The 13,941-nt window shown below is 37.3% G+C and overlaps 1 protein-coding gene across 2 annotated transcripts in view; it reads left to right on the forward strand.

Moving 5' to 3' along the window:
* Positions 1–3,857: 3,857 nt before the first annotated feature.
* The window catches only part of WDSUB1 (WD repeat, sterile alpha motif and U-box domain containing 1), a 73,692-nt gene continuing 63,608 nt past the window's right edge, over positions 3,858–13,941 (forward strand). Inside the window, exons 1-4 of one of the 2 annotated variants that reach the window (XM_029225503.1) lie at positions 3,858–3,975; positions 6,240–6,661; positions 8,493–8,677; positions 12,636–12,728. In XM_029225503.1, coding sequence (XP_029081336.1) covers positions 6,264–6,661; positions 8,493–8,677; positions 12,636–12,728 — 676 coding nt within the window. In that variant the 5' untranslated portion in view covers positions 3,858–3,975; positions 6,240–6,263. Of the gene's footprint in view, positions 3,976–6,239; positions 6,662–8,492; positions 8,678–12,635; positions 12,729–13,941 lie in introns of those variants that run through there. The other variant, XM_029225504.1, reaches the window with a different exon arrangement.

Genomic DNA, 13,941 nt, shown 5'->3' on the forward strand with positions numbered 1-13,941 from the left:
CTAATATATTTTACCTTAGGTTCAAAGGGGAGACACTGCTTTTGAGAAACCTCATGATGGAAAACACACAACCAATAAGAAAGTGGAGGGGCTGGAGTGCATTTTGACCCAGTGAAACTTTGGGCTGATATGGAGTTGTGTGGACAATTGTTTATGCTATTATTGAGACCCAAATTGTGATCGACCTAAAAAAGATCGGTAGATTTTATTAATACAAAGAATTACAGGGCTTCAGCCAAAGCAGTGGTTAAAGGGATATTTATAGTTGTAAATCCTATATGGAAAAAAAAAATCATAAATCAGTAAGCTAACCTTCCAATAGAAAAAGAAGACCAAACGAAGCATTAAGCAAGCAGGAGGAAGGAAATAATAATTAGAGCGGAAATTAATAAAAAGAATAGAAAAAATTAATTAAACCAAAAATTGGTTCTTTGAAAAGATCAACAAAATTGACAAAGCTTTAGCTGAACCAACTGAGAAAAAAGAGGGAAGACTAATTACTAAAGTCAGGAATGAAAGAGGGGACATTGTAGAAACAAAAACGGACTTTAAGTGAATACTATGGACCAAGTAGATAACTTGGATGATAATGACAAATTCCTATAAGATACAAAGTACTGCAACTGACTCAAGAAGAAAGAGAATATCTAAGTAGACCTATGACAAAGAGATTGAATTAATAATAATTCTGTAAGTTGGGCTATTATGAAGTGAATTTGATTATACAATGTCTATTATATTCTTATGTTATAAAAAACCAGGAATCTGAAAGTAAAAATGTGGGTTTCTTTTTCAAAACTGTATTTTAAATCTTGAATTCTCTTGTGGAGCATTAGTAACAAGATACTGGAAAATAAAGAATTTGAGAAGATGAGACAGAAGAAATAAGAAAAGAAAAATTTTAATTATAGGAAATAAAAATCCATAAACAAGAAGAATGTTTCTTGTACCAAAGAGGAAGAAAAGGCATAGTTGGAACTGCAAAATTTCTTTAGCATGTACAGATACCAAATGTCATCACACTTCTTTCTTGTCTGCTTATTTTTAGCTACATGTATGTTTTCTATCATCAGGCAGCTCTCACTGTGCCCAGTGTGAGCCTTCCTCATCCTCATTTGGCAGCCCCTGGGTCTTTCTTCTATCTGTATGAAACACCAACTTAAAGAACTCTAGCGAACTCTTATTACTTGGCTGGCATCCAGGACTATGGGTGGATTAATGGAAACATGGCCAGTTAGAGGGTGTAAAGTTTATTTAATGGCAAAGGATAAGGGGAATTCAGAGACTATTCCCTAATGCAGACGATAACACAGCCTGCACCCAGTTACAGCTTCCTCTCTGCTGGGAGGTAGCACTGTAGATAATACCAGGTGTGGAAAGTGAATGATTGCATCAGTATGAGAGAATCCCTGGGCCTTTCTCATGGATATTTTTAGAAACTTTTTGAAGTTTAATATACACTACACACAAATGCATGTATTATATATATTGAGCTTGATACATTTTTTGCAAACTGAACACCTCCAGGGAGTTTTTTACATCTTGTACTCTACCTTGCCTGATGGTTCTGGAAACTCTGGCCTTATTTGCCTGCAAAGCAGAACAACCCAAATGCATTCCTGAGTATTTACTGTGAAACTGGGTATTTCCCAAGCTCATCCCTACACCCACCTTTTCTAATTACTTCAGTGCCTATCATCTCTCTCTCCTTTGAGCTCTTGGTTACTCTCAACTAAACATTGGAATAATCATTGACTCACTAACTGATTCACACCTATTCTGTTCCCACTGGATTGTATTTGGAGAGCATGTATTGCTTATTATTTAACTGAAAAGTTAGTTTTCCTTTAAATATACCACTTAAAATTGTTTTCTATATTCCCCAAGAAGCATTATTACAAGGAACAAAACTAGAAATTAATGATAAAACAGGATTAATTATTGACCACAGTTACATAATTAGAGCAAAAACTATATAAAGTGTTCAAATCTCTAATGTTCCAAGTCAAAGTTCCAATTATTTGACACTCTGTCCTATGTAGTAGGATAACCAGTTCACTCATGTGATCAAAGATCTCTATAAATTCTTAAAATGTTTCTCTAATATATTGCCAAGATATTTTAATTAACATCTCCCAAATTGCAAATTCACAGACTAGAGACCAGCTACAATAAAGCTTCCCTCTTTGAAACTGCCTGTCCTGCAAAACTGACCATACTGGGCATGAGATCTCCATGCTAAATTACTGGCCTGTGTAGTCAGGGGTTTCTTTTACATATTCTACTTGAAGAATATTATAACCAATCTTACCCATCAAATTAGTGAAAATTTTAAAAAATTACTCAAGTCTGTCAAGAATGTGGAGAGACAGGCACCACCATATGCTGCTGAGAGGTGAAACCATACAGCCTCTCTGAAAAGCAATATGGTACTATTTATTAAGACTATTTACACCCTTATGCCCAGTAATTCCATTTCTAACAATTTCCTTAGCAAATTTCATTAAAGTAAATATTTATGTACAATGTCATTGAATCCAGTATTATCTATAATAAGCACAAAAATATTGAAACAACTGGGAAAATGTTAAGTAAATTATGGTATGTTTCTGGGGCTGTGGACGATTAGGCAGAAACAGTAATTACACTACTGAGAAATTTTAGACATGGAAAATGCTCAGGATACAAGTTTAAGTTGAAAAAGGTAGTTTGCACGTCCTTTTGTAAAATTATTGATATTATTATTCATGAAAGACTGAAAGTAAATGTTATATCTGAGTGGCTTATTTTTGAGTGGTGTGATTATTAGTTGTTTTTCTTTATAGTTTCTATATTTCCTAGAGAGAGCTCTATTATTTATACAATCAAAAAGTTACTTTTAGAAAAATACTGTTTTGGCAGTACTTTGGCCTGTAATCAGGTTTCAAAGTGTCAGTCATAATGCACTCGTTAATCAATTTAAAAATCACAGGAACATCTCAAAATCATGAATTTTGATCTCCTCTTTTCCCTTTGTCTTTTTCATTACAAATCTTCAGCGAATCTCAATTTCATGTTTAAATTTGAGTATTTTAGGTTATTACTCTTCAAATATGTGACTTTGGTTTCCTCAGGTTTGTAATTTTTTAATGTTTCCTCACTGAAGAAAACTCTTTGTACCTTTGATTTTAATCTGAACATGGTTCAATACTGTGATGTGCACTTAGTTCGTAAGTGTTAGCACGCCTAGGAACTTTTTCTGGTCAATTTTTTAATCTCAAAAGGGACTGGCAAAACCAGTTTGTAATCAATTACACGTGAAAACCACGGTGTAAGCTCCACGTGAGCTTAGGAGGCGCTCTGAAACGCTGTAAGAAATGCACATCGGGTTCAGGTGATAGCAGGATATCCTTTCCAGCAGCCTGCCCTGGAAAGACAGATTTGGGTAACCTGAGCACAAAGGCGATGGGAGAAGTCATGAACCACTGAGGTCAGAGCTGGCCTAAACAGAAAAGACCAATCAGGAAGGTCACAGAATAGACAGAGCAGGATAAAGAAATACAGCAGAGGAAGGGGGCTCAAAAACTTTGAGTTGTAGTAACTGGAGAGTTAAAGGGGGCATTGTATAATGCCCCCTTTAAAATCACATTTCAGGCACTCGCTAGACCTTGAGACCTCAGCTTCCGCAACCAGAAAAAAATTTCAACTAAAGGTTCTTCCCAAATCCGGACTCATTTTAATCCCAGAGCCAGGTTTTGGTAACCTCTTCATTAGAAAACGGAAGGGCGCGCATGCGCCGCGGCGCAGGCCGCCTCCCGGGGGGGCGGGGCCTTCCTTTTGCTTTAGGAAGTCCGCCGGCGCCGGCCCCGCCCGCCTCACTTGCGCGTCACGTACCCTGCGCCACTCACCGGCATCTGAACGGTGATTCCCGCTGTCGTGGGTCTTGGAGGTGAAAGGGGCGGTGCTCATGGGCCAGTTTAACAGCGGCGGAGGCAGGTAGGGGACCTTGACGGGGGTCAGCCCGCCGAGCTTCCCCGCTCGAGGTGTCTAAACCCTCCGTTTCTCGGCGTCAGGTTCTAAGCGCGCGACAGGGACCTGCTGAGACCTTGACCAGAGCGATGCACGGTTTTGCGGCCTCAGTCTGGGAGCCGGGCGGCGCCTCCCGGCGGGGCGTGAAAGCCCCAGCTGGCTTCCACCCCTCCACCCCAGCCCGAGCGCCGGTCCCCGCGCCCCGGAAGGCCCTGCTCCCCGCCGGCCGCGCTCCTGCCGCGGGTCGCTCGGTCCGCTGGGGCCTGGTTGGCTCTCAGAGTTGGGCAAATCCTTGGTCCCCGCGTGGGCGCAGTGGGAGTAGGTCTCGAGCTTTATGTTGGAGGATTCTTGGCACATTTCGGGTTTGCCTTGAATTAGATGGGTATGCGTGTGTTCACACTGGCGAGTTGATCCGGGATATGACCGGAAATTGAGTGTTCGGCTTGAAGGCTGAGGTTTAAGTGGACTACCACACCAGGTAGGGGTAGACTTGAGAGCGCGTTTCAAAACAAAGAGTTCAGCTGATTGCGTCTCTGTCCTTGCGACTCGAGGGCCTCGAACTGGAAAGGGAGCCGAGCGCCACAAGGGTGAGGAAGTTTGTTTGGAAAATTACCCGTGTGCACTTGCACAGTTGGGATTTGGGCGTTCCCCAGAAAGCACCTCCTGATGGCGTTTGTTTCCAGTGCAATACCTTAGGCGGTAATCTACCAGGGTTTTTGGTGGTTGGTTGGTTGGTTGGTTTTTTAGACTTCATTGAAGTTTGTTTGAAAAAAGAGGCTGAACTTTTGGGATAAGATAAATGTTGGAAAAGGCTCGCTCCATTTATTTGGAAAGATTTCTGTAAATAATACTAGAACAAGGTATTATGAATTTTACATTTCGAAGTTACACCTGTCCCTTCAGGGCTGATTATTGCCTCGTTCTACACCATTTTTCCACTGTCAGATTTTTTTTCTTTTTCTTTTTTTTTTAGTATTAGTAGCTTTATTTTTAGTTATCCAATCATTTTGTATTATATTCACATATAATGTTTAAAGCCTAGAACTGGATTTGGGGGAAAATGTTAATTCAGCAAATATTTATTTGACCACATTAGGTGCCGATACTGTTTTACGTTTTACATGTTGTGGATACAGAAATGAGCGAAACAGACCCGATCTTTGTTGGTTTGTGCTTATCTTCTAGTGAGGGGAGACAAATAAGTAATAAATAGGTCAGAGGGTGGTAATTGCTACACTGAGGATTAAAATAGGGCGATGTGCTAGCCTGTAGAGGGGCTACTTTAGACTGGGAAACTCTCTCTGAGGAAGGACACTGAAATTGAAATCGAAATGTAAAATTAGATCCCAAAAGCAGGGGATACGCATAAGAAAACCACTTTATGAAGATCTTAGGTGTAATCCTTTTGACCAGGGAGGCTGGAAAGAGGGAGGGTGAGGGAAAGTGGAAGGAGTTGAGGTCTGAGAAGTAGGCAAGCAAGAGACAGACCATGTAGGGTTTTGTAAGTCTTGGTGAGGAGTTTGGATTTTATTCTAAATTTGTAAATTTGTTCTTAGGTGCAGACCAGCTAAGTCCATTTTTCGCCACTCTTTCTTTTTGGTTTCCTTGATTTATTACATTGACTCTTCATCTCAAATCTTTTATATCTTTTTATTCTTTGTCAGAAAAGATGACAAACCATGACATGATAGCTTTCAACACTGCCACTTAAATTGTGAATGAAACCTTTTGTTCCTTTTTTATGAGTGAACTATATAATTCTGCATCTTAAAGGCAGAGCAATAGCCTTTGCTCCGTCCTGTGGAAGGAGCAGCAGAGTTTGTTAAGTAGTGAAAAATCTTTTTAAGCTGAGATTAGCTGATGTGGAATGAGGCAGTGTTGAGTAGCAGTTAGTTAAGGGAAAGTCTTCAAAGGTGAAATAAATACCCAAGGTTCTGGATGTTCAGTGTCAAATCAGTTTGAAGTTATTTGACTAGGTTCCTTTTCAGGAGTTATGGAATTTTATTGGTATAGCACTGGTGATTGTGATAGTCATCAGAGGTTATAGTCTTAAAATGTTTTATTTCTCTCCAAATTATTCTAACCCCCGGTATAATATATTGTCTTTTAAAAATGTGAATGTAGGAGCTTTCATCGGGCAAGTTAATTGATTTTGGCTCTTTTATATTGATTTGAGTTGCGTTTATTTGATTCCTAGGATGAAGTAACCTTTATCTGTCTAAAAATTGCAGGATATTTTACTTCAAATAAAGAACATGGTGAAACTAATTCACACGTTAGCGGATCATGATGATGATGTCAACTGCTGTGCCTTCTCCTCTTCCCTCTTGGCCACTTGCTCCTTGGACAAAACAGTTCGCCTGTACTCCCTGAGTGACTTCAGTGAATTGCCACACTCTCCATTGACGTTTCACACCTATACTGTCCACTGCTGCTGTTTCTCCACTTCAGGACATATTTTGGCTTCATGTTCAACAGATGGTACCACTGTCTTATGGGATACTCAAAACGGACAGACTTTGGCAGTGTTGGAACAGCCCAGTGGTAGCCCCGTGAGGGTTTGCCGGTTTTCCCCAGACTCCACTTGTTTGGTATCAGGGGCAGCTGATGGAACTGTTGTTTTGTGGAATGCACAGTCATACAAGTTATATAGGTAGGAATATTTAAACGGCTTTCCGTTTTTAATTCTATTAACAGGTCCACAAAAAAAAGAAGAGAAAAAAAAAGGCAGAATATTTTGATGACGTTAAGAAGCAGATAATTTTTAGACATCACAAGGAAAAGTATTTTGACCTATCTTCTGAAGGTCATAAAAACATGATTCTTGAAGTAGATTTGCTTGGCTCTGAGTGTTTTAAATTTCCAGTCTCTCTTTTGTAAAATAAGATTAATCTTGTTAGACTTTCATGGATTTTTTGGGTAAGAGTTCGGCCAAAAAAAAACCCCACAATAGTCTTTTGAATAAAATTTAGTAATTTTAGGCTTTATTTTTGTCACTCGTGGCTCAGGTGTTCTCAATAATAAAGTAATGTAGGTAAATCTCACCTACACAGCTCACTCCTGACTAGGATTCTGGCTGAGCAAGCCCAGAAGAAGGAACCTTGTGGTCAGCATGGTGTTGTGTTATCATTTCTTTAAAAAAAAAAAATCACTTAAAAAAACTCCTTTTGGATAAAAATACATCAATTAATTTACACTGGTAATGTTGTGTTGCAACTCACCAACATTAAAACCATGCACTTGTATGTATTTATAGTGTGGTGAAATATATATAACATCAAACATTTTAACGTGACATTAAGTACATTAAAAACTGTAAACTTTCAAGTGTTACCAATTAAAATAGCTTAATGTACCTTCCTTTCTCCCTATCACCCAGCATCACTCAGAGCACAAATGGTAGCTGGTAAACAACTGTTACTCATTTAGATTTGGGTCTTTGGATTGAAGAAAGTGATGTGATTTAAGTGGTGTTAATAAACAGTTTAAAGAGAAAGCACAAGAAGAATGAAATGCCTTTAAGTTATTTTGTGTGAATGAAATACAGCTGTCAGCTAACGAATCTTTTTCACTTATTGGATGATAGATTCTGCCTCCCTAGCATTATTTCTCTAATGTATGTAATTAATGATATAAAAATGGTACACTGCAGTAGATTTAAGCACTGGCTAGGACACTGCACTAATTGTTGGGGTTTTACCAGTTTTTCCTAATTGAGAAAATAATTAATATTGTTAGGCCAGTGCTTCCTAATCTTCCCTAGATAATTTTAACTTGTTCACAGCATTTTCTTTACATAAAGAATTGGTATTTGAAGATGGGATGAAAGTTCCTGGGTGATTTTGCTGTTTGTTGTTTCTAGGTGATTTTTTATTTTTATTTTTTATTTATTTTTTGCGGTACGCGGGCCTCTCACTGTTGCAGCCTCTCCCGTTGCGGAGCACTGGCTCCGGACGCGCAGGCCCAGCGGCCGTGGCTCACAGGCCCAGCACGTGGGATCTTCCCAGACCGGGGCACGAACCCATGTCCCCTGCATCTGCAGGCGGACTCTCAACCACTGCGCCACCAGGGAAGCCCTCTAGGTGATTTTAATACAAAAGTTGAAAGTACTTTTGACCCCAGTAACATGTTTTTCAATCAAAAAGTTATATCTTTAAAAAAAAAATGTGACTGTAGTTGATATTGTTGGTTGTTATTGCTTTGTTAAGCTTTGTAGATTTTAACATGTTCCTACTGACTTGCCATATGGAAAAGTATGAAGATATTGTCGACTTTGGTTTGGTTAAGATAATGTTTAAATCCTCTTACTTTTAGCAAGCACATAAATGATATTTTATTTCTATAGGCATCTACTGCCTTTTATCTCTAGTTCTGTGATAGCCATTTATCCTCTTTTTAGTATATCAAGCTGCTGTTAGAGATTGTAATGTGAAGTGAAAGATTCTCTGAAATGAAAATTCCCTTTTCTTTTGCTTTTATTTCAGATGTGCTAGTGTTAAGGATGGCTCCTTGGTGGCCTGTGCATTTTCTCCTAATGGAAACTTCTTTGTCACTGGCTCCTCGTGTGGAGATTTAACAGTGTGGGATGATAAAATGAGGTGTCTGCATAGTGAAAAAGCACATGATCTTGGAATTACCTGCTGCGATTTTTCTTCACAGCCAGTTTCTGGTTAGTTATTTTACTCTTGTAAGCACTAGTAATTCCCATTTGCAATTTGTATGTGACTTTTCATTCTTTTACTTATTTTCACTTCATCATTAGTAAAACAACAAGCCCTTTTAATTCATTCCTTTCAAGGAATCATCCTTCTCCTTTATCTTTTTTGATCAAAATGAAATCACAAATATTGTTTAGGGAAAATCAGGATCTTTGGGAAAATATGTAGGGGCTGACTCAACTTGGTGCAGTAGATCTGGATTCCTTGAGTACGGTAATGTAGAGGCCTTAACCCTGTTGGTTTTACTGTGATTTTTGAAATATTGTATATTGATATTCAAATAGAAATGTGAAGTGTAAAAATTGGAAACAGGTTTCATTTTCCGTTTACTAATTTAATCTTTCAAAACATAAATTTATAAAGCATTTGACAATACAGTTAGTTTTCAAAAAAAGAAGAAACAAAAACTCCTGAATATAGACTCTTGGTTTTAAATAAATACAGTGAATTGGGAAGTTGTCTTCTTTTATTTTCATCTTCTGTGTTAGGATGAAGCTCTGCTTTTGGCTGCTCCAGTCTTATTGCCCGACCAGTGCTGGCCCATAGCGATATAATGTGAGCTACGTATGCAAATTTAAAATTTTCTAGTAGTAGGTGAAATTAATTTTAACATATTTTACCCTATATATCTAAAATATTATTTCAATAATTGATAGTAAAATATCAGTAAGATATTTTACTGTATTTTGGTATGAAGTCTTCGAAATCTAGTGTGCATATTATGTCACATCTCAATTTGTAGTAGTCACACTTCAACTGTTCAGTAGCCATGTGTGGCGAGTTACTACCTTATTGGACAGCCCAGGTCCAGTAGCAGGATGGCTTTGGCACTCCCCTATTTCAAAACCATCAATGGCATATTAAAATATGATTAAGGTAAGATAAAATACCAAATCCCAAACACAAAGCCTGTAAGTACCTTCATATTCTGTTTCCCTGCCTCATCCCAAATCACACTTGGCTTCATGCATTCTCTTGCCACACTGGCCTCCTTTCATTCCTTGAATGTCTCTTAAGATTTTTCCAAGGGTTTTACATGTGGACCCTTCACCTGGTTCACTATTAGTCATCCTTTAGCTTTCAGGTAAAAAAAAAAAAAAAAAAAATCACTTCAGGTGAGTTTCCCCTTCTCCTACCTCCTGCACACAGTCTAAAGTATTTTGATACAGTCTTTATTTGCACGCTTTATTTTTCTTTTAAAATAGGACTTAGTGAAGTATCACAGGCTTTAACTATATAGTTATTTATATGGATTGTGTTTAACGGTGTTTTTCCTGTTAGATTGTAAGCTCCATAGGGCAGGGCCTGTGTCTGTTTTATTTACAGTGCTCGGAATATAATAGGCCTTGAAATGCAGACTGATGAATAAGATTGATTTGCTGAAATTTCTTGTTTTTGTTTTCTTAGCCTTTTAGTATCATATAGCAGATTAACAGATTTTCTTTTCATGAACCCATTTTTATATTAAACTTCCTACCTAATTTACTTATGATAATTTATTCTTTTAATATATTGTTTTATGCTGTTTTATTCTAAGAAGACCAGCTTGTAACAGACAAGAACCATTTCTTCCATTCTGTGAGACCTTCTCCAAAATCTTACAGGCACTCAGTGAATCTTTAATGAGTTACATAAACATAGGGAGATTTAGGTTTCCTTTTTGATTCTAAGTTACCTGAAAAAAAAGATTTTCAATTAAAATACCATTTTTATAGTGATATTAGAGTAAAACTAAGGACATCCTTGTTCTATCTTTAGAGGGGTTGCAGCTCATGGGTCCTGGAAAGGTTCACTAAACTAGGCAGAAAATTTGGTGAGATTCTAAAATAAGTTTAATAGTCACATCCCTACCCTGCCTGTAGAGTATATTTCTCAATATACTTCTAATATGTCCCTTCTGTACTTTCTTTAGTTCAATTTCTGTTAAAATAGATATTAACCTTATGTGTAAATTCCCTGAAACAGATCAATATATGCTTTAAAGCGTATAAACCAATAAATGATTATTATAGGAATTTGTGGTAACTATGTATTTTCTTAAAAGACAAAGTATGTAATTTTTAACTTGTTTAATTTGATATTTGTTAATATCTGTAAATACTTATGACATATTGAATCTTCTGTCTGTGTGACATTTTGCTCAAATAAGGAAAAATAATACTGTTTGTGCTGGAGGATGAATGTTCAATTCTCTCCAGTTTTTAAGTGAAAAGACAGTTTGGATTAGATTATTACAATTTAAATATTTTTCCTGAAGAAAAGTTTATTTTTAAATATTATATTTGGATCTCAAGGATAGGCATATTTTAAGCTTTATAACTTTACATTGTTGTAGATGAATTCTTACTACTGAAAGAAACTTCTGAATTAACTTAAGGATCTTATTTAGTCTAGAAACAATAGGAAAAAAAGTTCTCTTAACTGAGTCTAGTACTTAAATATTTTACTCTCAGCCATTTTTGGGTAAACTGTTTTGCCTTAAAAAGATTTAATGATTATTAGGAGTTGCTTACATCCATCAAGATCTCTGAGAAAGGATGCTGTTTGGCTGAACCTGTGCTACAAAAACAAAAATGCTGTTGACGTGTGGAAGTCCCATGCAGTTAGAAAAACTTTCAGTGAAAAAGAAATTTTAATTTGTTTTATGTTAATAAAGTATATGTACTTTCAACAAAACAGAGGGAGTCCATAGGAAGCATTTATTTTACATACCCAGGTGTATAAATTAAATGCCATATACTAAATATTTACAAAACAGGAGTGCAATCTTTTTTTTTTTAATTTATTTATTTATTTTGGCCGCGTTGGGCCTTTGTTGCTGCACACAAGCTTTCTCTAGTTGCGGTGAGCGGGGGCTACTCTTTGTTGCAGTGCACGGGCTTCTCACTGTGTTAGCTTCTCTTGTTGCTGAGCACGGGCTCTAGGCACGCAGGCTTCAGTAGTTGTGGCATGCAGGCTCAGTAGTTGTGGCTCACGGGCTTAGTTGCTCCGCGGCATGTGGGATTTTCCTGGACCAGGGCTCGAACCCGTGTCCCCTGCATTAGCAGGCGGATTCCTAACCACTGTGCCACCAGGGAAGTCCAGGAGTGCAATCTTAAGATGGGTAATAGGTTTCTTAATTGTGTCTTACTGCATATGAGTGCTGAAATTTCCTTTGACCTGTGATATTAGGTGGAATTCATATAAAATTGAGTTGGTGATACCAATATTTACATTACCCACAATATTTAGGAACTTATCTAGTGGGTAGATAATGATACACTGAAAGTATCTAAGTAAGCATAACTAGCGGTTTTTTTGTAACGCCAAATTTAACTGATTACTTTCCCTGATTTGTGTAATATTTTCCACCAAATCTATTAGACTGAATTGATGTTGTTTTGGATTTATGTAATTCTAGTCTTTTTCTTGATTAAATCAAATGGGGAAACAGTCTCATTCCATGTGAATTAAGACTAAGCTTTTAAGTGAACATATCCTAAAAAAGTTAAGTTGGGAGCAATTAAGCATTTAACACTCATCTCATAACTGACTTTTCTTCCTAATTTTTTCCATCAATGCTAACCTCATAGACTCTAAAATTGGGTTGGAGGGTGCCCTAGGCTTCATGGCTCAATATTGGCCCTTGCAACATTGAATTATATCCTTAGTGGAAGGGAAATAAAAAGGTATTTTGTTGTCGCAACTTCAGGGGCTAAAGTCATAATCCTTTGAAGTACCTTGCTTAAAAGAAATTCTTTAACCAACATTTCGTTATATGGTATAAATTAATTAATATAATTAATATTGCTTGTGAATGTGGGTTAAATGAATAGAATTAACAGATCTGAGTTAAGAAATTGAAAATTTTTTGGTTTAAATGTTTTATCAATTCTTGTGTATTTATTTGTAACAAATTTATATTTTTAGGTGGAGAACAAGGTCTTCAATTCTTTCGACTGGCATCATGTGGTCAGGATTGCCAGATCAAAATTTGGGTTATTTCCTTTACCCATACCTTAGGTATGTATTCAACTAGTAGTTCTCTAAAATGATTTTTTGTGATTCAGGTAAAATTTATATTTTACTTAATCTTTTTCACTAAAGAACTCTGGATATCTAAAAGTGATTATAAAAATATATTTTAAGAACTTTTAGTCAAAGTAATACATATACATGATTTAGAAATTATATGCACACTACTGATTATGACCTCACCACTACCACTACACACATTCCTGCTCACACATTCCTCCTTTTTCTGTTTTCAATTTTTTTGATGGTTTTCAGAGTTTCTCTAAATCCTGTTTACACCACCACATTTTATTTTTTATTTATTTTTTAACATCTTTATTGAGGTATCATTGCTTCACAATGTTGTGTTAGTTTCTGCTGTATAACAAAGTGAATCAGCTATATGTATACATGTATCCCCATAACCCCTCCCTCTTGCATCTCCCTCCCACCTTTCCTATCCCACCCCTCTATGTGGTCACAAAACACCGAGCTGATCTCCCTGTGCTATGCGACTGCTTCCCACTAGCTATCTGTTTTACATTTGGTAGTGTATATATGTCAGTGCCACTCTCTCGCTTCATCTCAGGTTGCCCTCCCCCCGCCCCGTGTCCTCAAGTCCATTTTCTATGTCTGTGTCTTTATTCCTGTCCTGCCCCTAGGTTCTTCAGAACCATTTTTTTGTTTTTTTTAGATTCCATATATATGTGTTAGCATACGGTATTTGTTTTTCTCTTTCTGACTTACTTCACTCTGTATGACAGACTCCAGGTCCATCCACCTCACTACAAATAACTCAATTTCATTTCTTTATGGGTGAATAATATTCCATTATATACATGTGCCACATCTTCTTTACCCATTCATCTGTCGATGGACACTTAGGTTGCTTCCATGTCCTGCCTATTGTAAATAGCGCTGCAGTGAACATTGTGGTACATGACTCTTTTTGAATTATGGTTTTCTCAGGGTATGTGCCCAGTAGTGGGATTTCTGGGTCCTATGGTAGTTCTATTTTTAGTTTTTTAAGGAACCTCCCTACTGTTCTCCATAGTGGCTGTATCAATTTACATTCCCTCCAGCAGTGCAAGAGGGTTCCCTTTTCTCCACACCCTCTTTAGCATTTATTGTTTGTAGATTTTTTGATGATGGCCATTCTGACGGGTGTGAGGTGATACCTCATTGTAGTTTTGATTTGCATTTCTCTAATGATTAGTGATTT

Source organism: Monodon monoceros, unplaced genomic scaffold (assembly GCF_005190385.1).
Source record: "Monodon monoceros isolate NGI ecotype Baffin Bay Population unplaced genomic scaffold, NGI_Narwhal_1 Super_Scaffold_16, whole genome shotgun sequence".
Taxonomy (NCBI): domain Eukaryota; kingdom Metazoa; phylum Chordata; class Mammalia; order Artiodactyla; family Monodontidae; genus Monodon; species Monodon monoceros.